This window comes from Cyprinus carpio, chromosome B11, assembly GCF_018340385.1.
Source record: "Cyprinus carpio isolate SPL01 chromosome B11, ASM1834038v1, whole genome shotgun sequence".
Lineage (NCBI taxonomy): Eukaryota > Metazoa > Chordata > Actinopteri > Cypriniformes > Cyprinidae > Cyprinus > Cyprinus carpio.
In genome coordinates this window covers 15,484,319-15,511,131 of record NC_056607.1, presented here as the reverse complement: position 1 = coordinate 15,511,131, position 26,813 = coordinate 15,484,319, and the positions used below count along the sequence as shown (strand labels likewise).

At 37.3% G+C, this 26,813-nt stretch overlaps 1 protein-coding gene across 2 annotated transcripts in view; it reads left to right on the top strand.

Moving 5' to 3' along the window:
- The first annotated feature begins 455 nt into the window (after nt 1-455).
- LOC109098754 (extracellular sulfatase Sulf-2-like) overlaps nt 456-26,813 on the top strand; it is a 29,732-nt gene continuing 3,374 nt past the window's right edge. The window contains exons 1-13 of one of the 2 annotated variants that reach the window (XM_042734136.1): nt 456-749; nt 19,874-20,105; nt 20,508-20,747; nt 21,575-21,726; nt 22,188-22,357; nt 23,372-23,522; nt 24,057-24,232; nt 24,321-24,449; nt 24,950-25,015; nt 25,262-25,385; nt 25,487-25,685; nt 26,317-26,560; nt 26,685-26,781. In XM_042734136.1, coding sequence (XP_042590070.1) covers nt 19,925-20,105; nt 20,508-20,747; nt 21,575-21,726; nt 22,188-22,357; nt 23,372-23,522; nt 24,057-24,232; nt 24,321-24,449; nt 24,950-25,015; nt 25,262-25,385; nt 25,487-25,685; nt 26,317-26,560; nt 26,685-26,781 — 1,929 coding nt within the window. In that variant the 5' untranslated portion in view covers nt 456-749; nt 19,874-19,924. The remainder of the gene's footprint in view (nt 750-19,873; nt 20,106-20,507; nt 20,748-21,574; nt 21,727-22,187; nt 22,358-23,371; nt 23,523-24,056; nt 24,233-24,320; nt 24,450-24,949; nt 25,016-25,261; nt 25,386-25,486; nt 25,686-26,316; nt 26,561-26,684; nt 26,782-26,813) is intronic. The other variant, XM_042734135.1, reaches the window with a different exon arrangement.

Genomic DNA, 26,813 nt, shown 5'->3' with positions numbered 1-26,813 from the left:
CAGTTGTCTCTTTGAGCACTCAACTTTGCAGTTTGTTCGTGCCCCTGTTAACAGCCCTCTGCTCTCCAGTGCTTCTGATAGTTGCCAGCCCAATAAATACTGTCTCTGTACCCGGCGGTCCAGTCTCCTGCCCTCCTACTCTAAGATTGATCCCTTATCCCCACCCCTTCTTTTCTCTCGTCGCTGCCAGACCCGCAGCTTTAGAACCCATGTGAATAGGTGAAACTCTAATGCTCCAACAGATGGCCAGAGCTGCCCCGATTCAGTCACACTGCTGCCGGATGAATACCAGCTCAGAGAGCCCAGAAAGAGTAGAAAAACTGAGTTTGAGGAGAGCAAAAGAGAGATAGAGAGAGTGATAGAGTTTCCCCCATGTGTGTGGGAGAATAAGGGGAAACAGGGACGTGTTAATATGCATGAGGGGAAGAGTAACTGTGTGAGAGAGGGAAAGAGAGACAACAAGAGAGGGGAGTGGATGATATTGAATTGTAGATTGAGGGACTTCTTTCCCTCCCGCCCTCTTTTATTTATCTGCTATGGAACCACGCCTCCTTCCTTTCACCTCTCCGTGTGTCTATATCAGGGGACCGGCTATGAGAGAGCCCACTTGTACGGCTGGCAGAGGGGGAGTCAAGTCAGAGGTGGTCTGGCAAAGACAGAACAGGTGACGGATCATCATATCCCTGACTTTAACGCCTCCTGTAGTTGCTCTGTTCTTCAGGAAGGATTCAGAGGTGGGCATTTGTGAGGTACGTGCCTTTGTCCCTAGTTATTGCTTTGCAGCACTACCTCTGTCAGACTGACACCAGTAATGGATGCACAGGTATATTCCTCCATTGTTAAAGCAGATTATAATTTTCCACGCTCTCCAGACTGTAATATGCAAATAATCTACAATTCTGAAATTATTTAACTGATATTTTGTATACGTTTTTCTTGAATGCTTGTAAAATGCCTAAATTGATGTTTTTTAAAAGCCTAAATCATTGGCACTGGGAGATTTGGATAGTTGTGATTCTTATCTTTCCATTTATTAAACCTTTTTTAGGTTTGTTTCTTCTAGTCTTCTCGGACTCTTCGTGTTGGTGGCTTATAGTTCTTGGTTTTTCATATCTCAGATGTTTGTTCCTCATACTCGCAGTCACTTACAATGCTTGAGTCGTGAGTCGTGTGTGTGAGTTTGGCCCTTTTAAGGACTTTAACAAGAGTCTGTCGTCACCCTTTTAAAATGCTACACGACTCACATTGCATTTTTGATTGTGAAGAACTGCTCTCTGGGTCAAGTAGGTCTCTGGAAGCAAGTGATGTTTGTATGGATTTGTTGGCTAAAATATGCATCAGTGAGTGTGTGCCTGTGTTTGCTGTGTGAGGCTATGAGGTAATGACAAAGGTGATGGGGGCTGAGAGATCTGTGCCTTAGTCATTCATTATTTAATGTTCACTCTGTCTCTGCTCAGCCCCATAACAACTGGCCTCCTTTTCCTCTTCTGCTGTCTGAACCAGAACTGTGGACCAGGTCCTATGACATTTAGTGCATCAGCCCTGTACAAATGAGTTCACATGGTCAATGTCACATATATGCTTCTTTGATTAGTGACCTAGAAATAGTGCTGAATTTGAAATATTTCTTATTCAGTTTACAGCTTGAATCTCAGATTTAGTGGTCTCGGGTTTTTGGACCCTCTACAAAATGCATCCAGTGCATATTCTTTCTTTTTTCAATGATTTCTTAAAAGTAGATCAGCACCGTCGGTGCCAATAGCCTCGTGGTTAGTGCGTCAACACAGTGCAATTGGCTCATGGCAACCCAAGTTTGATTCCCGTCTTGAGGTCCTTTGCCGATCCCGCTCCCCTCTCTCCTCCCAGTGCTTTCTTGTCATCTCTCTACCGCCGTATCTCAATAAAAAAGGCATAAAAAGCCCATAAAAATAACTTAAAAAAAAGAAAAGTAGATCAGCAGTAAGTTTAGTGCTAAGTAAAACTGCTCATTTGGGACCTCTGTCTGACAGCACAAAAAAAAAAAAAAGGAATTTGATCTCAATTTTCTAATTCCTGAGTGGGAGCTATTTAGGGTTCATTTGCATATGTCCGTCCCGGCCTCAATAGTGTTCTTGTATGTTGTGATGATTTTATCCAATTTACAAGTTAGAAACCACCTATTTTTGCATTCCTTTGTCTACATGTAACAATATAAGTTTCCATATTGTTGGTTTTAGCATGAAATTAATTCATCACACTGATGAAGGCAGCAAGCCAAACCACCTGTTACTTGTATTTATCTCCTGTTTAAATACAGAGAATTTTAGAGTGCAGACCTTGAGCAACGTTTAGCATGAAAGACCACATAATGGACTTATGTCATGCAGTTGCTTCACTGATTTTATGCAATGTACAACTCAGTGTCATGAGAAGTCGCAATAACTAAAATGGTAAATGGATATACATTTCAAACTTAAACCTAACCATGAAACCCCACTCCTAACCGAACCTTATATCTAACCATTTTTGTAAAATCACTCTGATTATTTTTTTCTTGATTGTTCATAAATTTTTTGTAAACTTATAGTGCCCAAAGCATTGCTGTTGTGATATTCAGGAGGTTATTTGTTGTGATTCTTGGATTTCTTTCCATTCATTAAACCTTTTTAGGTTTATTTCTCCTAGTCTTCTCAAACTTGTCTCAAAATGTTGGTGTCGGATTAAGTCATCATAATTGTACATCCCAATTTACAGTACAATTTTTCACCATTTTTGTCCCTTTTAAACTTAAACCTAACCATAATTTCTAACTCCTAACCAAATCTGTAATTTAACCATTTGATTATAATTGGAAAACCCTATTAAAGTTATGTTTTCATATGATCCAGGTCACACAATATCATATGATTTCATCATCAGTTGTGATGAGTGTATTAGCAGGGTAATTGACAGACTAGAAAAGAACAGATTTGACACAAATCAGTAAGGAATCATTGACTTTTCTCAAGGTTAAACCATCAAATTGCTGAGAAGTTGAGTTGTATTGGTACTTTTTAATCTCTAGAGTAAATACAGGTTTGATATTTAACCATAAATATTTTTTGATATTTTGAGAACTGAGTCGGATGTTGTGGTCAAATGCGCTCTGTAAATCAATAAACGCAAGACTTAAATAAAAATGATGATAAGCAGTGAACGAGATTGTGCCAATATTATTTATTTACTTATATATTATCACAAAAATGAGCAAGATGTGTAAAATGTTTTCTTTTTGTCTTTCTCATTTCTCTCAACATCTCTTACGAAAACCATCCAGCCACCCAGAACATCCGTGTGATTTTTTTTATTTTTTATTAAAGAGTCTGGACACTAGACAAATCCGAACCAGCCTAGAGCACGTCTATGTGAGACACAAGGGCTCATTTTCATGAGCTGCTGAGAGCAAAACAAGGCCTGATATGAATCTAAAGTATAATTTGAGCCTGGTGCCCACCGTCTTACATGTTAATGCTGACTGGAAGTCTTTGATGAGTGATTTGGAGTACAGCACCTCTGGCGGTGCCCTCTGAGGCAGTGAATGCATTACAGAGCTGTGCCAAGATACGGCAGGTGTCCAGCCGAGATCTGTAATTACATTCGGCCAAGGATATGGAGAACATCAATCTTAGATCAGAATCAGAATTTGCAATCAAAAGCGTTTTTTTTTTTTAGTCAAGCTCAAATGTGTATTTACTTCACCGATCAGATAACTGTTGAATGTTTTCAATTGCTTTTTGAATGATAATATGCCATTGCTATAATATTACCTGTTTACTCATTACTTATCACTCAGACTCCTCCCACTGTAGACCACACCTCTCTCCCAAAAGCAATGAACATTCAAGTCTAGAATCCATCTCTCGTCTCATGTAACATAAACATCTGTCACAACAGCAGTAAGTGGCTCATTGGTGCTTGGATGAAATAAGTGTGTTGGATATGGATGTGGGAGTTTGGTTTCAGGCGCCCTTGTAGATTTGCATTTAAAGAGAGAGTTTAACTTCAAAATGAGAAGCCGCTCCAAACCTGTATGACTTTCTTTATTTTGAAAATAACAAAAGATGTTGTGAAGAATGTTCCAGTTGTTTTTGTCCATGCAATGGAAGCCATTGAGCTTCAAAACATCACTGGACCCCACTGGTTTTCAATTTAACGTACAAACTATCCTTTTAAACGGGATAGTTCACCCGAAGTGAAAATTCTGTCATTGATTACTCACCCTCATGTCGTTCCAAACCCGTAAGACCTTTGTTCATCTTCGGAACACAAATTAAGATATTTTTAAAAAAACACTAAAGCCCCATAAACCCACTAAGAAAACAACAAAAATGACATGTTCAAGGCCCAGAAAATTAGTAGGGAAATTGTTAAAATAGCCCATGTGACATCAGTGGTTCAACCTTAAAGGGTTAGTTCACCCAAATATTAAAATTATGTCATTAATGACTCACCCTCATGTCGTTCCAAACCCGTAAGAACTCCGTTCCATCTTCGGAACACAGTTTAATATATTTTAGATTTAGTCCGATAGCTTTCAGTCCCTCCATTGAGAATGTATGTACGGTATACTGTCCACGTCCAAAAGGGAAATAAATACATCTTCAAAGTAGTCCATGTGACATCAGAGGGTCCGTTAGAATTTTTTGAAGCATCGAAAATACATTTTGGTCCAAAAATATCAAAAACTACGACTTTATTCAGCATTGACTTCTCTCCCGGGTCTGTTATGAGCGCGTTCACCTCACATCCGGTTCGCGAACGAATCTCTCGATGTAACCGGATCTTCTTGAACCAGTTCACCAAGTCGAACTGAATCGTTTGAAACGGTTCGCGTCAACAATAAGCATTAATCCACAAATATGACTTAAGCTGTTAACTTTTTTAACATGGCTGACACTCCCTCTGAGTTAAAATAAATCAATATCCCGGAGTAATTCATTTACTCAAACAGTACACTGACTGAACCGAGCCAGATAAACGAACGAAACATTGACTCGTTCTTGAGTCAAGAACCGGTTGCATCGGTTTTCGGATCACCGTAGTGATGGGAAGTTCTGTTCTTCTCCGCGAACCGGTTCTTTCGGACAGTTTGATTCAATAAACCGGTTGCCGAAAAACGATTCACCAGTTCTTTTGCGCTCGACGTAATAACTTCATTGCCGATGATTGCCCTTGATTGAAGCCTTCGGTTTACCCGCGCTCATAACATTAGCACAGAATCGGTTCAGAATCAATCACCAAAAGAACCAGTTCAGTTCAGACGCGCTGTGTGTCAGTCTGAATCACCCATGCGCAGTATCATCAGCTCCTCGGTTCTCGAATCGGACGCGTCTGACAGAAACAGTTCTTGACTCGAGAACGAGTCAATGTTTCGTTCGTTATCTGGCTCGGTTCAGTCAGTGTACTGTTTGAGTAAATGAATTACTCCGGGATATTGGTTTTATTTGAACTCAGAGGGAGTGTCAGCCATGTTAAAAAACTTAACAGCTTAAGTCATTTTGTGGATTAATGCTTATTGTTGACGCGAACCGTTTCAAACGATTCAGTTCGATTTGGTGAACTGGTTCAAGAAGATCCGGTTACATCGAGTGATTCGTTCGCGAAACCGGATATCACTAAACTGCAGTGTTGTGAACGCGCTCATAACAGACCCGGGAGAGAAGACAACGCTGAATAAAGTCGTAGTTTTTGATATTTTTGGACCAAAATGGTATTTTCGATGCTTCAAAAAATTCTAACGGACCCTCTGATGTCACATGGACTACTTTGAAGATGTTTTTATTACCTTTCTGGACGTGGACAGTATACCGTACATACATTCTCAATGGAGGGACAGAAAGCTCTCGGACTAAATCTAAAATATCTTATACTGTGTTCCGAAGATGAACGGAGGTCTTACGGGTTTGGAACGACATGAGGGTGAGTCATTAATGACATAATTTTAATATTTGGGTGAACTAACCCTTTAATTTTATAAAGCTACGAGAATTTTTTTGTGCACAAAGAAAACAATAACAACGTGTCAGTCTCCGCGGTGCGTTCATGAGTACCACAAAGAAATGTCAAGTAACACATTGAATTAAACATGAAATTTTGAAGTAGAAAGATTGAAATAGTATTTTGTTGTGAAACCAATAACCTTTTTTTTTTTTTTAAATCTATCTTAGACTGTCTTACTATAAAACTATGTTTTGAACCTGATTCTAGCAGGAATAGGGAAGCAGTGTAGGGAAAAAGCAGCGATGTGATGTGAAAGTGCTTGGGAAAGTTTAATAGAGGTGCTGCAGCATTTAGGATGAGCTGCAGAGGTTTGATTAAGTACCCTGGGAGACAACTGTGACAGTCATTGGGACTAATGGTAAACTGCACACCAAAGGAAATGATAGTGACCATAAAGTGATCAGAAGCAGTTATGGGCAAACAGAGAGTCTGTATATGAGAATATATAGAGTTTTCCGAGTGATGTTATCGATATTTGAGTACTGTTTTTAAAACATTGTTCATATACTCGACATATAAAGATGTGTCTTTTTCGCTCATTTTTAAAATAGCATTTCTTTTCCTCATTCTTGCCGTTCTCCTCAATCACGTACCCTGAGGGTTCTCCCAACTGAGTTTTATAGGGTCTTGCTCAGACTTCAGCTCACATCTACCCATTACTCTCTCTGGCTTTCTCTTGCACGCCGTATCTATCTCTCACTCCCTCAGGAGCTTAGCAGGCTTTGTGGCTGCTTATTAACTTTTATGGAATTATAGATTTCTGAAATTGGATTTTCACAACTCACTAAAGAAAGTAGATAAGCTGGCTACTCTTACATGCACCAGAGTTTTTCTGGCCTGAAACTTAACTTGAATGTTTGAATGTGGACAATTAGTTTAGATCATGGCAGGTTTATCTGTCTCTTTCCAGTAGTTTTTTTCCCTTTCTAGTAGAATCAAATCACAATAGTCTGTGGTAGCTGAAAGTTTAGATGAGCACTTTGTCTTTATTTGTAAATGGGGATAAAACTCAGTGTTTGTTCTTCACAAAGCAAAAATGGACTGAGGGGCATTTTACATTACATTACAAAAAAATATTTTGAATTTATTGTATATTTCTGGATAATACTTTCACATTACTTTCACAGTCATCGTACAATTTTTTAATTTTTTACATTTAATTACAATTCAAACGTGTTACAATTAAAATAAATATAAAAAGAATTTAATTTAACTGTTACTTCATTCTGAATAGGTCCAGGAAATGATTTTACTAAATTAATCTTGATACCACCCCCAATACTGTTTATGAATGATTATATTATTTCTGTTCTTTAACATAATGCTGATGTAGACTGCAAATTATAATCAGACATCAGAGTCAATAATTACTGTTAAATCTATTAAGAACCTGTCAAATGGTCAGTGTGGTGATTAGAAAGATACAAAATAGCTGTATAGACACGCCAAAAAACCGGGGGGGCACTGCACTAACTCAAGGGAGCTTCTTCGTGGGCACACATCAAGATTTTAATTGGGCAAATGAAAGGCTTCTGGAGTAGACACAGAGAGATCTGGACCAGATTGAATCAAGCAAACATGGCCTGAGGGCCAGTCTGCACCAGAACTGATCTGAAACCACTGATAAACCTCCCATTGCATAGGTTGCATATTTTTCATAAATTAGAACTAATGAGTTGGTGATGTGCACATCTCTGACATTAATACTTTAAACATATTATTGGCCTTTTCCCAAGTTTTTATATCTGATATTGATATTTTACTGCTAAGCAAATTTGCACAATATTTTTAAGACATGGGTTATCTTAAAGTATTATATTTAAGTATTTAGATCATTTAAAACAAACAATTATTCAAAATTATTATAGTTCTTTTATTGATTTTATTGTTATGAAATATTTCTATTCAGTTGTTGGAGGAATGGATTTATCATGATGTCATCATAGCAGATGTGTGAAGGTGGAGTGATGACTGCGAGAGTCAGCTGTTAAGTGTGAATCATGGTAACTGGCATCTGTGAAAAGACAGAGATTCATATCTTAGGGAAGCATTTTCTTGAAATGAGCCATATTGGATAACACTTGATATGGGTGTTTTTTTTTTTTTTTTTTTTTTTTTTTTATCAAACTAATAATCTGTCCCAGACACTCAATATTATTAAAGATCAATCGTCGGCCCAGTGGTTCCAGAACATAAATTTGATACAAGGCCCAAGGTAAATGGTTTGAGTTATTAATCTAACTACTCTGAAATATTAGCATAAACTATTCTAGTTTAGCTCAGCAAATAGTGTCCTATATGTGTTTGTGTGAGAAAGTTCTTAATATTTAGATGTACATCCTCCTGTATGCTTGTCTCCTTAGTGTTACTTTCACTATAATTGGTTGCGGGTGGCAGCGTGGTTAAGCCTGATTTGGGACTGGATTGTTGCCTAGTTTCTGCACAGCCCCAGAACAGAAATAGAACTGGGCCTATTAGTTTTTATCTTGCTATGTATCCTGCAGTGAGTCAAACAAACAGCCCATTACACAGTTAGCTGTGCAGTGAGTAATGATGCACAGCCCTCATAAAAACCCACGTTCAGGAGCATCTCTGCCCGTCATGTCATTTTGAGTCCTCATTTATATTAAATAGCTGCCAGAGTCACTAATAGCCACCTAGACAGTGGGAGACAGAGAAGATCAGTAGCTCAGGATCCTATGATCTCATGTCTTCATGAGTGTATGAAGTAATGCAGTTTTCATGAGCTTTCATGAGAGATCTGGCCTGTGGACATAATCAAGTAATTTTATAAAAATTACACTAATGTATAATATTGTGTGATATTATAATACATACTAAATAATTGTATGCAAATTCTAAATAAAAATTATAACATTGTAAACTTGGAGATTTTTGTCCCTATTGGGGTCAGTATAAAAAATATACAAGTTAAAAAAAATTTGAGGTTGGTAAGATTTGTAATGTTTTAGAAAGAAATCCCTTATGTTCACAAAGACTGCATTTTTGGGGGGCAAAAATAGAGTAAAAACAGTAATATTGTTAAATATTGTAAAATTCTTTTCCATTTTAATATATTTTAAAACGTAACATATTTTAGATTTTTTTTTTAGCAGCCATAACTCCATTCATCAGTGTCAAATGATTCTTCAGAATTCATTATGCTGATTTAAGAAAAAAATCTTATGCTTTCATAATGTTAAAAACAGTTGTGCTGCTTATTATTTTGTGGAAACCTTTTTTTTTCAGGATTCTTTGATTAATAGGAAGTTCAAAAGAACAGCATTTATTTGAATTATATAAATCATTTCTTTTGTAACCTTGTAAATGCCTTTCTGTCACTTTTGAACAATTTAATACGTCCTTGCTGAATAAAAGTATTAATTTCTTAAAAATTCTTACTGAACCCAAACTTCTGAATGGTAGTGTACATATTAAAAACCCTGATCTACGCACACCAGGGAGATCCCCCTGCAATCTAATTAGGAGTCAGATATTAAAACAGTGAGCTGTGTGCTGGGATAATTGATTCTTTCCCCTCGGTGCACACAAAACAAGCAGACAGCAGGAGATACCCAGCTTTGTCAACACTGGGCGATGTGCCTGCTTTTTAAAAAAGGCGCCCCAATGAAGCTACGTAGATTGTGCCAACAGACATCCCGCACACAAAGGTACGCCACATGCATCCCAGTGTGTATGGGGATGAATGAATAACCTCCTGTTTGTATGAGTGGGTAAGCCTGGCAGGTCAGTGGGAAATCATACGCACTTTTTCTTCCCGCACTTTTTGGCTGTCATCAGAGTAACAGTCTGTCTCTCTCTCTCCTCCGGCAAAAACGCTCAAACCCTGATAATTACCCTCTTCCTTTGAGAGTTATCAAAATGGACAACTCTCCCGCTGCTTTGCTAATTACTTTAATAGGTTTAGATAGAGATTAGCAACAGACTAGACGCTTAGGGGATGTGTGATGTTGATAGTAAGTGAATAATTCCTCTTACCTTTCTTTGATTTTAAAATTCAAGCTTGTTTATTATATTTATTCTATCTTAAGTCTGCTGTATTTATGGCATAATCCATGTTGGGAATGGGACCACAGAACATCAGTTCATGAGCATTCATGGTCATTAACTGACCCCTATTGCTGTCCACTGACCCTAATGTAGAAGTCATGACTGCGTGTCTGTAGAGTCATTCACTATTACAATTTACGATCTGTTTTATAGAAGTTGAGTCAGACTCAGTCTCTCATCAAGTACCTTTAGCTTTGTGTAGTCCTTTCTGCCCTGAAGCAGATTCCACCCGAACCTCTCAATTAGTAGTGGTAACCACCTGCGCTGGTCTATTTGTGAATGTAACGACCATTGTGATCAGCAGGAAATGGAGGGGAAAAGCAGTGGAAGTTGTGGGAATGGTAATAGTCTTTTTTATGGATTACAGATTACGATCATCAAAGGGGCAGCTGAGAGGGTCCAGTCTTGCCACAGGGTAAAAGACGCATACACTGGCCCCAATGACAGCGTCATTAACTAAATGGGCTTTAGTGACGCCACATTAATGGCCAGTTATCAAATGGAGGGAAAAGTGGCTATTGTAACCAGATACCACCATGTAATGATTAGGTACTGTATTAGCTAAATGTATATACAGTATGTGGGAACTGTGTAATACTATCTTGGGAAACTGCATATTTTCCCAACCTGGTTCCATTTTCATTCATTGGCAGATTTTTTTTTTTTTTAATCTAAAGCAATTTACATTGGATGGATAGTTCACCCAAAAATGGAAAATCTGTCATTAGTTACTCACCCTCATGTCGTTCAAACCCCTGAGACTCTTCAGAACACAAATTAAGATAATTTTGATGAAATCCGAGAGCTCTCTGACCCTGCATAGACAGCAATGCAACTGACATGTTCAAGGCTCAAAAAGGTAGTAAGGACATCGTTAAAATAGTCCACGTGACATCAGTGGTTCAACATAATTTTATGAAGCTATGAGAATACTTTTTGTGTTCAAAGAAAATAAAAATAATGACTTCATTCAACAATTTTTTTTTTCTGTGTCAGTATTCGATGTGCATTCAAGAGAGTACCACGACACATGCGTATGGTGCTATTTAAATGAAGTAAAGGTTTTGTTTTTTTTGTGCACAAAAAGTATTCTTGTAGCTTCATAAAATTAAGGTTGGACCACTGATGTCACATGGACTATTTTAACGATGTCCTTACTACTTTTTGTGTCAGCTGCGTTGCTGTCTATGTAGGGTAAGAAAGCTCTCAGATTTTATCAAAAATATCTTAATTTGTCTTCTGAAGATGAACAAAGGTCTTACGGGTTTGGAACGACAAATTTTTGGGTGAACTATCCCTTTAAGGTATACATTTTATCCCTTCAGTGAAAATTGCCATTAAACTTGATGTTGCTAATGCCATGCTCTGTTGATCTCTTGTTTGAGCAACTACTATGTATGGAATACTGTTTATTAAGTTTCGGCCTGCATGTCTTGTCATTGATTCTTGTGAATTAGCATTAGAGGGGGTTTTAGGATAAAAGGCATGGTAATATCAAGAAGATGATTTAAACAGCTGTAACAGCGGTGACCTGAGAATTAACTGTCACCTTGAAATTCTTTTACCTGTATATTGTTCACAAGTTGTTAATGCCCATCTCTAATGTTTGGCTTAACAGTGAGATTTGTTGGAATTACTGGAATTAAAGACGCTGCTGGCCTTTATTCTTTAGTCAAAGTGAGATTTATTTATTTATTGTTTGTTTGTTTTGTGCTGATTCTGAGGGGAAATCTGTGTATTTAACAATGGTAAAATGTGTTAAATGGAGCTGAATAGTCTTATTGGTAGCTGAAATCATTAGCAAATTAAACACATTTTTTAAGAAACCTACACAAAGCAGGAAGGGCATTTATGGAATTCTATTATTGACAGGAGGGTTTGATTCTGAGTAAATCTATGGGTGCCAGTCATGGGTCGTTGGTGATATGATTAAAGATATTCATGCACAATTAAAACACAATGTGACGGAAATGAGACAATGATTTTCACCAGCTGTTTTATCAATTTAACACTTGTGTCTGACAGTGGGTAATTTATTTCTGTTATGGTTATGTGAGTGTGAGAAACAGCTTTCGATATAAACTACACATTATTAGGTCAAAATTCAGCAGGACAGAAACGAATGATAATGATAAGAACTGTCCAGGAATGCATCTTTCTTAACTAATTTTTGAGGCTGCGATGGCTAATTAAACAAAATATTTCCAATCTGAAAATAGAGAAATGTTGAAAAAAGAAAAAGAGATGTATAAGCTTTAGATGCTTTAGCTGTGAGAGTCACTGATATGGGCAGCATGCCAATGGAGACACTGGTTATGCCTCGGTTGTGTCCCAAACAGAACACGATTAACAATATGGGCCTTTGTTATCACACCATCTGAAGTTTTAGAATTTCAAGACACAGTGCAAGTAAAATGAGATTTTTTCAGTTAGTTAAAGATTGTTCAAATTCATTCCACTTTGTGTAGCTTTTATGCAGTTTCACTTCTTAGCATTGTTTTGATGTGGTGTTTTTTTACTTACTGGGGAAAATTATCTTATTAATGACCTACAATACTTGAAAATTTCAAGGTCTGTATTTCATAACTGTTTCATACTTCATTAGCTGTTTTTTCTCCCATATAGACAATCAAAGCAGTTTATGTCTGAATAGCTGAGATTTCTTATGAAGACTCGGGTCAGTGTGCTAGGCATTGGACCTTGTCTAATTCCTCTTTTTAAGTTCCCATCCATCCCTGCTGTTCTTAAAGCCCTTGTGTGTTTTTGGCAATGAGGCCTGTAACATGTATAGATTTTGAAGGGGCTTCCACTAAGCCTGCTAATCTAACCACAAAGAGAAGGATGGGAGAAAGAGAAGAGGATTAGGATGAGGAAAGTCAGAAGAAGGAAAATACCAACCAGCCGCACATCCCCAGGGACAATCTCCAGTGAAGATTAGAAAATCCCAACAGTGGCCACACTGACAGTGGGAAGCCCCTTCGAATTACTGCTAATGTTCATGTGCAGGAATCCACAGGGGTCAGAGACATTGGATGTGATAATAACACTTTCTGCTGTGAAAAAAGTGCTCCTTTGTAGGAAGATAGGGTTAGTGAATAGTGGCAATTGGGGTTATTATGGTTTTGAAAATATACCTATTTTTTGTTTATAGTTGTATTTAATTATTTATTTTGATTTACAATTCTAATTTAATTTTAGTTCATATTAATTGGGATGAGTGTATGTGTATATGTGTATATGTGTGTATATATATATATATATATATATATATATATATATATATATATATATATATATATATATACACATATTTTTTTTTTTCTTTGAAAAAGTAGATTGTATTTTATTTGCATAGTTTTATTTCTTTACATTACATTGTGGTGAAATGTGAATCTTTCATGCAACTGGTTTGTTCAGAATGCTGATTCATACATGAACTAAATAAGTGACCATCTTTGAGTGAGTCATTAAATCTTCCAGTCAACCAAATCTTTTAAATACACTTACTAATACAGAGGCACCACTACTTTTTGTTGCTTAGAGATATGCAAAAGTCCTTTTTGTTTAACAAAATACTTTTATTCAAATACCAAAAAAAAGTGCAACATACTCATACAAAATGTTTTTTAAAAAATGACATTGGCATAAATTTTTTTATTTGATTTGATTTTTCTCTTGTTGGACTTAATTCTCTATTATAACTATTTTAATTTTAGTTAATTAAACATTGTTATTTATTGCTATGCTTGTTATTTCTGCTTGAGTAACTCACTGACTGACCATAAAGATTGATGTGTTTCTTTGTATTCACCACTGAGCCAGTTTACTCAAATAAGAAACCAATATTGTCTGTAATCATCATTAAGTCAGGGCCATTACCCTTCCCCTCTCCCCCAAGTCATTTAGAGGAGACAAGAAAAATTGCAAGTAATTAAAAGAGAATGAATGACGTGAACTGGCATCCTGTAGCGTGGCAGAAAGCAGATTGCATGGAAAGCTGATACTAATCATTGGACACAAACAAACAAATCTTTCACCACAGACTCAAAGTAGATGTTTTTTATAGATAAAAACATACAAATAAATGCATTGTCCTTGGATATGCTATTCCAGGTTTTATTAAGGATATATTCATAGTAGCCTACTTGTGGTTTTAATGTGATAAATATTTTGATGAGCAAGCATGGTCCTGCTCCTAGTACCACTTCTCCTTCTGCATTAGAATATGCAAATGAAGTAACTAGTAGTTTTCACTCCGTCTCTTTCTTTTGTCAGAAGAGGATGAGTGGGACCAGTGCTCCCAGAAGGTATATTCTAAAACAAAATATTGGCGGTTAGCAGTGGTTGTAGTTGAAACATTTACCAGAAACTATTTTCTCTTCTAGTTGCTTGTTAAGAACCAGATATACAGGGTCCACATGAAACCCTCAGAGGCTCAATCACAGCACTGCTGATAGTACAGTTGGGCCAAAAAATGAGTCAACTATAGTGAACATAATTCTCTTTTGCATTTGCTGGTTTAATCCAATATTGTCCTAACATTTTTTTTTCTTTGGTGGGTTTGTCCCCTTTTTACTTTAATTCAAGCTCCATGAACTCCAAAGTTACTTAAAAAAAAAAAAAAAAACATTCCAAGTTTTTAGGTCTGAATTGGATTTTGAATCCCAGATTTCCATCTTCGATCTCAGACTTTTGGACCCCACTGTATGTGGCCCCTCTGTCCTTCTGTCACAGGACAGACGGAGGGCGGAAAAGTCACCAGGGTGACCCCCACAAATATCCCCCACTGGCCACAGAGCTCAGGACCACCACGCTTGCCTAGTCAATGCCATATGGTTGCCGACAGATACGAAGGACAGGAACTAGATTCCTTTGCTCCTGATGGCAGGAGTACCACACATATCATTTGTTAATCTGTCGCTGGTTAGACACTGCAATTAGTAAGGGCAACAACAATTATTAGAACCTAGGGTTCCTGTCAGGTTGTTTGTGATTTTTAGCCTTATAATAACAATAGATCACAAATTTCAAACCATATTTATTTAAATTCAGCTAAAAATAATTCTTTAATGTATTTGATGTCTTGCTTCTTTTTCCTCCCTTTGTTCCTTGTTCTGAAAATTGTCAGTGTCTTTTTCTTAAGAGGAAGCACCAAAACATGGCTTTTCATCTGTGCGTTATTAGCTGATTGCTATGATAACAAGCAGATGATTATGATCATTAAGGGTTATTCTGACCTTTCTTTGGTGTTGTTTGAAGCTGAAACAGAAAAGGCTCATCATAAACTCACTCGGATATCAGTTCAAAGAAATTCAGCTAGGTTGAAGAAGCTGGATTAAAGTGATACATTTTTAAAACTTCTATGTGCTTATACAGAACTATTAAATTATTATTCTGGATTCAAAAGTGAATGAAAACATTTTTTGGGGATAAAGTTGATTACCACCAAAAATAATTCCAACTCGCCCCTTATTTTCTTTTCTTTAGTGAATGGGGCAGTAAATGTAATAAGCACTTTTTGTTAATATTTTGTGTCTTTACTATTGAGTATTTTAGCATTTACTACCATTTTAAGAAAGAAATAAATATATATATATATATATGGTAATCCACATTATGTGTTGCTGATTGCACTTAACTTAAACCTGAAGTACTAGAGAAAATAGGTACTTTTGCCACCCTCCGTCAGTAACATGTAAAGCAATGCTTTATTGTTTCTCACTTGCGTTAAGTTGGTCTCTCATTTTCTCTTGTCAGCATAGTCTAGTGATGTGTCTCAGAGGGTTACATGTCAATGACGATTACGGGACTTAAGGTGTTGACTAGTCTAATTAGTTTAGCTGTATGATTTAGAAGCCCTTTGTGTTCACACAGTGCTGACATGCAGCTTTTCGGCTGTTTATCATATTGCTGATCAAGGCAGAAACTACCATTTGCCTGTGATAATTATATGTCCAATATTTGCCGTAAGAAGATGCCCCTCTGCAACTTACTGCTAACGCCATCATTAAAACTCACAAATCAATTGTTGTAGGTGCCATGGCCTATATGTTCCACTCCAAACAAGTAAGGAATGATGGATACTGATGTTGACCAAATCCGACGCAAGTCCGTTTGGCCACAGTCTACCACAAAAGGGTCTGATGTACAGTATTCAACTGGAGAATCCACATATACCCCCACCTCACTTTAAACTAGCTGGCAGATAAAGGTCTTCTCCATGAAAGAGGCTTGTCAGACCATTTGCATCTGAATGCCAACTGCTGCTGGCAAATTCAAGGAGACTTTGGAAAGTTTGCATACTGAATTGGAGGGTGGATGCACATTCCCCAAGCCATGCCAGCATAGTTATGAGGGCAGGAAGTAGACGGATGGTGGTACTTGTGAGGCCCGGGCCATGAAAGTCGGGTCAAGTACGCCCTATTTCACCTGTGTCCAATGGCTCTTTTTGGTTTCAGTTGTTCTGCAATGTTTAAGACCTTCTGTAAAAATCATTATTACGTTTGTCAATGAGAGTAGTGCCTGCCAGTAGTGCCTGCTTTCCTACAGAGTTACTTTTCTTTGGTCTGATTTTGTTTGATGTTTGTTATTGAAATCAACCTGCTTGTTTGAGTTAGCTTACACACACACACACACACACACACACACACAAAATCCCATATCAAATTAAATAAAAGATGTCTTAAATGTCCTGTAGACAATTGCAATCAATTATTTTGTAATTTAAAAGAAAAAAACTATAAATGTAAACCTATATGTTAATATTAATCTTTATTTTTATTACCAGTAAAAATATATTTTTATGCCAAATAAAATAGTTTTATTTGTTTTAATTATAAAAAACTGCTAGGTTTATGCTTAAAAAATTAAAAAATAAACATTTACCAATGGGATAAGACAAAATTAAATTCAAACATGTATATGGGGATATTTGGATGTTTTTGCTAAATATGTTTTAGCTATATTTTGCTGTATTTTATATATTCAATCCTCAGTGGAACATTTTTAAGGCAATATTTTTGACTATCTTTAAAATGTACTCTACATTTCATAACTAGATCATAATTGAGAAATGTTATTGCATTTTCCCCCTACTTTTGAGTGAAATTTGATAAGAAGTTTAAAATTGGTTTTCTGAGGTCCAAATGTTTTATTTATTTCTTTATTTTTTCATTCTGGCAGTCATTATATCCCTAGGTTTGCCACATCATATCATGTCATCCCAATTTACCATGCAAGCTAATCAAAACGCTGACAGCAGCAATAACAGGAGCTTTGCTCTAAAGGACAGGCTGGCATACAGAATGGTAGATCAGATACAGAACATCTGATACTGGCATCATTTTACCTCAAGCCCCTTGTCATAAATTATTCTCACTGGTGCGGCAGTAATGAAGAGCCTGTAAAATCACACTAGATTGCTTGAAACGTATCTCTCCCATCACCATGCAAGTATTTAAAGAATCTGTAGCAATCAGTGTGTTGCAATTAACAATGTTAGCATTCCTTTTAAGGACAAAACATCTCCTGTTTGTCCAGCTAGAGCTATTTAAGATTGAACTCTTTTCTCAAGCTGTTGTTTTTTTATCAATTGCCAGCAATGAGTCCTCGAGAGGGAGAAGGAGGAGAGGAGGGGGTTCGGGGTGAACAGAGCAGCCAAGAGAATTTAAAACAGTAGACCCCCAAGGTCAGACCTCATCCATTCCCCTGAGAGAGAACAATGACGGAGGAGAGAACGGGAATTAACATGGACTGAATGCAGCTGTGTGAGTGTTTGTGAGGGTATGAGAGGAGATGGTGGGAGAAATGGAAAGAGAAAGAGTGATGAGAAAAGCATAGATGCAGAACAGAAGGCTGTCAAGATGTATGATAAGATAAAAAATACCCTTGGAGAATTTTTTAGCTGAGAAGCTCCAGGGATGAGCAGTGGGAGACCCTCAAGGCAACTCTTGCAGAAAGATTTGGCTGTTAGTTTGGAGGGTGAACTTTGTGCGATCACCTCTGCCCTGAAGACCGCAGGGTGTCTGGATCTACAGCACGCCTGGCCTTGACTTTTCTGAGGTAAGATTATGAGACTGATGAGGAAGGGAGGAATTTTAACCTCTGGAAATCGTCAGAGTCTGTTGCAGCCTGTGTGTTCTGAGCTTTAATAAAATAAGCTAGCATGGAGCTTCATGAGAGGGATACTTCCACGTGGATTTGTGTTACATGGGTTGACGCTGTGGGAGATGGGTTTCCTGTGGTCTCAAACAAACAGTAATTCCTATCTTAGCTCATGTTTCCTTCTGAATGTAACCCATCACAGTTGGTGGTGTGTTGGGTTAATGCTGTGTAAAGAAGCTATAAAATCCTCGTATTGTATTTAATTATCAGTTATCAGACTTTTTTGTTTGACCTCCTTAGAGGACAAAGAACAGCTGCTGTGGGTTTTATCCAGTAATTCTTGTGTGTTAGATTGTTTTGTGCTTGAAATTATTTAATTGCTATTAACATCTTGTTATATGTGTAGTTGTGCTTTCACAGAGGAAACTGTCTCTGAATCACAAACAATGGTCTATAATTGTGGTGTTTATAAAAGGCAGCAATTTTACCTTTAATTTGCCAAATTTAGTAATTACACAATAAATCAGTGGTTTTCAGTTGGTTTGTTCTGATAGATATTTTTGAGAAAACAGTTAAAATGCAATTAAACACAATTATGCATAGGATAGCAAAGTAAATATATTTACTTTCAAAATGCAATAGAATATATTCTATATTATTTATATGTAACGTCAAAGGCTGTGTGATGAACCCAAAATATATTCTGTCATTTGAAAACTTTTTAAATGTCAAGATTTATTTTAAATTTGTGTATTTAGCCAAGAGTTTATTCCCAGGTAAATAACATTTTTAACAATTGTCACTTTTCTCATTCATGTTAATAATCATGCATATTATTAATTTCTGGCTTATTTTTCTTTGTAAAATCCTGAAGCAAAACCAAATGCACATTCTTCAGATAGTCCCCTCTACCGCATTAAAAACTGCCCCGGCTCTGGCTGTGAGGTCAGTCTAAACATGCATCTACACATTTCCATAACTAATATGCATCAGACATCACATACTCTCCCTTTTCCAATCCATTAACACCCAACTGTCTTCTCTAATAATGACCCTTTCCTCTTCTAACCTTTGGCCCGTATCATTCACCCTTCTTTTGGCCTGTATCCCACTGTCATTAGCATCCACACCAGCTGCCATGTGTTCAACCGAGCCGATCGTTACACTTCGGGAATGAGTCGGTCTCTATGCATCATTAATGATTAATTAATGCCAAGCGTCATAAATAAGATCATTTATATGGACAAGCTCCTCAGTTACTCTGCCAGTGGTGACCAAAACCCCAAAGGAGTAGAAGTGGAGGGTCATTTGAGAAGGAGTGTGTGTGTAAGTGCCACTGTCAGTAAACGCCAGTTTGAGTTAATGCTACATATCAGTTTTTTTTATTATTATTAATAAAAAGTTAAAAATAACAGCATTTAACTGAAATAGAAATCCTTTGAAATATTATAAATGTCTTTATTGTCACTTTTAATCTGTTTATTTAAAAAAGATTATACTGTACTATGAAAACATAAAATTTCCTCTCCAAGTCAAATAGACCATATATTGTGAAACCAAGCGGGTTCTGAAATCTGAAGACCTTGTTTGTGATTTCAGAAACCTAAAATATATGAAAAACTTCCATTCAATTTTGGGTGGTCCGTGTTAAAATTCCACTTATTCTTGTTTTGTTCTCCAGGTTGAGAAGATCTTTCTAACAAGAGTGGGAGGTGGAAGACAGGTTAGAGTCATGGCAGTTGGGTGGAGACCGGCCACCCTTCTCCTTGTCTTCATCCTGACGTTCCTCTGCCCCTCGGATGGAAACATGCATCTCTCTGGCCAGAGACTGCGGTCTCGTCTTCAGAGGGATCGCCGAAACGTTCGTCCAAACATCATTCTCATTCTTACTGATGACCAGGACATTGAACTAGGTGTGTTGCCCATCTGTGTTTCTCTGTATGTGGGTGTGTTTTTTAGTGTTTGATTGTGAGTATGTGCATACTGTGACATCATTTATGAGTTTATATTCAAAATTCATTATCATATCATTTTATTCTTTTCTTAGCATAAGGGCATCTTCCACACTCAGTCCAGTAGCATCGGCCAACTGCTGAGGTCCATTGTGCCAAACATGCTGTTTTTCTACTCGTTTTTTGGCACTTTAATCACTGAAGTGGCAACATAATGGCCTTGCTGCTGGTCTTTGTTCAGGCTTTTCATTCAAACCCTTTTAGGGAGGAAATTTATGGTCAAGCATCTGTTACATAAAACAATCTGGATCTCTGTCTCCCTCTTTTTTTGAATCTACATATATTCCCCGTTTTTCCCCAAAGGCTCAATGCAGGCCATGAACAAAACTAAGCGCATAATGATGCAGGGAGGCACTCACTTCTCCAATGCATTTTCCACCACTCCGATGTGCTGCCCTTCTCGATCTTCCATCCTGACTGGGAAATATGTGCACAACCACCATACCTACACCAACAATGAGAACTGCTCATCACCGTCCTGGCAGGCCCACCATGAACCTCAAACCTTTGCTGTTCACCTCAACAATTCAGGCTACAGGACGGGTTAGTAGGCAGCATGTATTTATTTTTTTCAACACTGAACTACATTCACAAACTCTTTCGGTTAAAGCATTAGTTCATCCAAATATGACATTTTCTGGAATTTTACTGACTCTTTGGCAACCCATAGATGCAGATGAGTTTTCTTCATCAGAACAGATGTGGAGTAATGTATCATTACATCACTTGCTCAGCAATGAATCCCCTGCAGTGAATAGGTGCCGTCAGAATAAGAGTCCAAACAGCTGATTAAAAATATCTTAATAGTACATAACTCCAGTCCATCAATTAATGTCTTGTCAAACAAAAAGCTGTATGTTTATAAGAAATAAATCCATCATTATGGCATTTTAAATTTAAACAGTTGCTTCTGGCCAAAATACCTAATTCATAACGCCTTCTACAATGAAAAAGAGCTATTTGCTTAGAACTGTTTTCGCTCTCCTGATTCAGACAAGCTGACTTTTTCACTGGAGAAAGCTGTATTTCAGATAGCGAACTCATATTTTAGCCGAAAGCAACAGTTTGAAGTTAAAAATGTCTTAATGATAGATATGTTTATTACAAACATGTAGCTTTTCACTTCATAAGATATGGAGGAATTGGTGTCAAGTGGATTACTCACAGAGTTTTTAACAGCTGTTTGGCCTCTCATTCTGACGGCACCTATTCACTCATTGGAGAGCAAGTAATGCAATGCTAAATTCTCCAGATCTGTTCTTATGAATGGGTCATTTTTCAACCACTTTTAATTTGGGGGTGAACTGTTCCACTCTGACATTTGTGCTTCTGCCATTTTCTGATCTCAAAATAATTGCTTTCTGTTTCAGCCTTCTTTGGCAAGTACCTGAATGAGTACAATGGCTCTTATGTGCCGCCTGGCTGGAGAGAATGGGTAGCACTGGTGAAGAACTCTCGCTTCTACAACTACACACTGTGCCGGAATGGTATCCGAGAAAAGCATGGCACAGAGTATCCAAAGGTTGGCTGCTGCATCTTTTCAAAGAGCATGACTGAACATTGTGTGATGAAACTAATGTTTCTTACAGTAGGAAATGTACTACTGTCAGATCTGTTCTGCTCATTCACAATATATACCTAACATAATAAGGGTTGCACAATGTATTAGTAACCATTTCAAATGTCCACCATATCAATTGTCCACAAAATAATACTGTTTTCAACATTTATAATGATAATAAATATTTCTTGAGCACAGAATCAACTTATTAGAATTAATGTCACGCTTAAGACTGTAGTAATGGCTGCTGAAAAATCAGCATTGCCAATACAGGAATAAATTATATCTTAAAATGTATAAAAAATAAAAACCTCAAATTTTCAATTGCAATACTTTTTCACAATATTCCTGTTTTATTGCATTTTTGATCAAATAAATGCAGCCTTGGTTTGCATAAGAGACTAATGTTGTTTCTTTTACAGGATTATCTCACTGATGTAATCACAAACGACAGCATCAACTACTTTCGTATGTCAAAGAGAATGTACCCACACAGACCTGTGATGATGGTCCTGAGCCACGCTGCCCCTCATGGCCCAGAGGATGCAGCACCTCAGTACAGCAGCGCCTTCCCCAATGCATCTCAACACATGTAAGACTCTCTGTTTCTCTTCATCTTTCTTTCTCACACACACACACTAAGAGAATTCGCAGTCTGCATGAACAGCTTTATGTGGTCTCATAAATCTCATTCACTATCAATTTTTCAGTCTTCAGCACTTTATCAAATGTTCTCATGCCGTTTGAGATACGACCGCCTAATAAATAATGCTCACTGTACAGTATTGTAGCCACTATTCTCATTTGAACACTAGCTACTTTTAATGAACCAACTCTTATGACTTATTTGCTCTTGGTTTATTGCAAGAACAGAAGTTTGATTATGTATTCTGTGTACAGTAATTGTTTCCATAGCGCCTCCGAGAAATGAGTTTACATAGTAGGCTCAAGAGAGATATACAGTGCTATTATTATAATATCATGATTTATTCGTTGCATAAGTGTTCATCCTTAGGTCCCATTAGAGGTATAAACCCCATGGCTGGTGTATGTACTATTATATTTGTTTGTTTTGTGGTTTGCGTTTGATTACTCTGCAACTTTTATATTTCCTAAAAGTTCTGAATTAGCATACGACTGTATCGAAACACAAGTCCAATTACAAGTTCACTGTTATTTTATTGTTTTTTCTTATCATTTTAGTTGCTCATTCTTAAAGCTGCAGCTGGTATGTGCATGCCATTTTATGCAAATCGAATATTCACAAACCAAAAGATGACAATGCCTTGGCTTATTAAAATATGAAACAGGACTTCAGAATTCAGCACAATGCACAATTTTGCAACAATGACATTTTCAATCCGCAACACCGTGAAATTCCTCTGCAATATTATTCAGCAGGTTTAGCACCATGAAACAGCACACAATGCATTACACACAAAGCTTCGCCATTCACAGATATTTGTACCCTCAAGATTTGCACAAAAAGTTGGACTGTGACTCTAAATTCCCTTGGCTACAATGTTAAGTTTTATTTATGGACTGTAAAGTGTATAAAAAAAAAATTTGAAAAATGTTTTAACAATTCTGAAAATGTCCCACACAGAACCCCAAGCTACAACCATGCCCCAAACCCTGACAAGCACTGGATCCTGCGGTACACAGGACCCATGAAGCCTGTGCACATGCAGTTCACCAATATGTTGCAGAGAAGGAGGTTGCAGACCCTGCTTTCAGTGGATGACAGCGTCGAGAAGGTCACAGATCATGCTAACTTAACAATATAGCACATATACAAAAATAAATTGCTTGTATTTAACTGGCAGTGTGGCATTCTAAGAGTGCTGGCACTACTCCATTAGTAGTGCAAATTTATCAGTGTCTCTGCAGTTTGTATCATTACACTAGTAGGTGACTCGAGTTAGTCATTTGAATAATTCAATCAAAAACACTGATTTATTCAGGAAAAAAGCAAGAATGTCTTTATGAGTGAGTCAATAAATAATCACAGGAATAAATACTGCTTTAAAATATATTAATACAGAAAACAGCTATTTCAAATTCTAATAATATATATATAAATGCATAAGACACTTATTTCAAAAACATTCAGAAAATCTTACCAAGCAAAACTTGAATTGTAGTGTAAGTTACGTAAAGAATAATTGACGACGGGCCATAGAATTATTAGAAAAGGCACACCTGAGTTGGTAATGTAGAAAAATAGAGATGTAAACAGCTAACCTACATATTGTAAAATGCTGTTTCCTGTTTTTTTTCCCCCTCCACAGGTTTACAATATGTTAGTGGAAACTGGAGAGCTTGATAACACCTATATCATTTACATGTCTGATCATGGCTATCACATTGGCCAGTTTGGATTGGTCAAGGGCAAATCAATGCCATATGAATTTGACATTCGCATCCCCTTCTACCTGAGAGGCCCTAATGTGGATGCAGGTGCCATGTGAGTCAAAGATGTTGAGCTCACAACTTCACAGTGAAATGCTTAAAATAACACATTATTGATTCCATGTTTGTGTGATCTCCTGCAGTAATCCTCACATGGTCCTGAATATTGACCTTGCCCCTACCTTACTGGACATGGCTGGAGTGGATATTCCCTTGGACATGGATGGCAAGTCCATCCTCAAACTGTTAGAAAAAGAAAGACCAGTCAACAGGTAATCACTGAATTGTGCTGGATAATGAAAGTCTTGTCTTCTGTAGAGCTGGTTTTTATCTAAACCTTATTCCAAAATTAACTAAATTTGCAACATAATCAATTAATTAACCAACAAAACCAAATTTACAACAAAACTAAACCATTGAACTGACTTTAGCTGAAAAACAGCACTGCTGGCCTTCGAGCAGTTTATAACTGAACATTTTATAATTTAGAAACTTTTCACAGTGATTGAACTGAACTGAACCAGCCCTGAACTGACTTGAGCTGAATGACACTATTGTCTTTTTAGAGCTGCTTTACAGCAGAATTTGAATTGGTTTCATATTTAAAGAAATTAATTGATTGTTATTTTCCTGTTTATTACTGTGAAGATGCTTTAAAACAATCTGTACTGTGTAAAGCATTATATAAATTAAAGTGACTTAAACTACACCATCATAAACATTTAATTCTCACCATTCAAAAACCCAGACTTTTGTCTTTATATTCTTTCAGTTTTACCAGGTTTCATTCCTACAAGAAGGCGAAAGTGTGGCGGGATTCATTCCTGGTGGAGAGGGGGTGAGTACATTTGATCAGGCCAGATGAACCCATGCATTTTTAATTGATCGCCGTATCACAAACTCTTACACTGTATCGCTCCGAAAAAGATTTTTAACCCCAGAAATTGATTAGACGTGGCTCCATTAGAGAGGCACCAGATGGCACACTGACATTGGACACATCTGCATGTTTCAAATAGAGGCTGTATCTAATTCTTTGCTGTTTTTGGGTGGCAACCTGATGTGATCTCTTTCTGATCTACAGCAAGCCTCTGCATAAGCTAGCAGATGGCAAAGAGGTGGAACAGAATTCGCTGCCAAAGTATCAGCGGGTCAGAGACCTGTGTCAAAGAGCTGAATACCAGACGCCCTGTGAGCAACCAGGCCAGGTAAATATTCACTTTCAATTACATTACATATTCCCTTGATTATTTCCAGGGATTTTACTGCTGTTAAGTGCTTTCTAACTAACCACTCCTTCTCTGTGCAGAAGTGGCAGTGTATTGAGGATCCCACTGGTATACCGAGGCTGTATAAGTGTAAAGGGATGGCGGGTCTCTATGCACCTCGTGCTTTGGGTCTGATGGCTGCCAACAGGGGACAGATCAATGGAGCTCTTTCCGCATCACACCACTGTGATTGTGAGCCCACCGTACCAGTCAAGAGGAAGAAGGCACTCACTAAAAAGAGTGAGTCATTCTATAGTTTCACACATTTGGTCCTGAGAGTGTCATAGTGTTCTTACTTGGCTGGTGGTTAAATCGCAAGAAGGCTGTTTTTCTATTTTCAGAAAAGACTTATTTTATTATTTCATTTTTTGCTGGATGGATACAAGTGAATCAACATAGTTAAGTCAAAATGTAAAATGGTTAGTTCAAAGGTGGCCTATAATGCCTAAAGAAATATATCTGTTTGGTATCTGTTATTTCCATCTATCACAGTGACAATTGTTAGTCTGATTCAGAAACCCCTGGGAGTAAGTGATTTGAAATCTATTGTTAATGGGTTAATTTCACGCTTTTAAGAGTTTGGCATCAGTATGATTTTGTTTGTGTGTGTGAAGAAAGAAATTAATACTTTTATAATACAATACTTTTGAGCAAGGATGCATTAAACATTAAACTGATCAAAAGTGACATTTATAATTTTACAAAAGATATATCAGTTTCCACAAAATAAAAGCACTTACTCTTTTCAGTACAAATGCCTCCATCTGGTGGTTGAATATATTCATATGCATATATGATATTGGTATGATAGCAGTTTGAGAAATAATTCTTTAGTAACGTTCTGTATGTAATATTTCAATGTTAATTCCAGAGTTGAAGAACAAGAAAGGTTTACCACGTAACCGTTGGGCTCGTTCTGTCTCTTATCACTTGGACTCAAATGTCTACACTCTGGACCTGGAGAAAGGCTACCAGCCCCTCAACCTCAACACCAGCCTCATGCTAGGCAGAAAGCAGGCAGTGTATGGAGAGAATGTAGAATATAGTGGAATGGGACCCACAGACAACAACTACAACTCCCTCACGCCACCTGCTGCTCTTAAAGTCACCTACAGGTAAAACACAGACAGTCTGTTACTGTGTATGATAACAACTAGTATCAGTGTACATCTAATAAGCATACTTACTTGTTTAAAACCTAGATAGAAACTGAAAAAGGAACTTTACTTTTTTGTTCAGATGCTCGATACTGATGAACGACACAGTCAGATGTGATGGTGGATTATATAAATCTCTACAAGCATGGAAAGATCACAAACTACACATTGAGCATGAGGCAAGATTATGAAGTTGTTCTTAAACAATCTG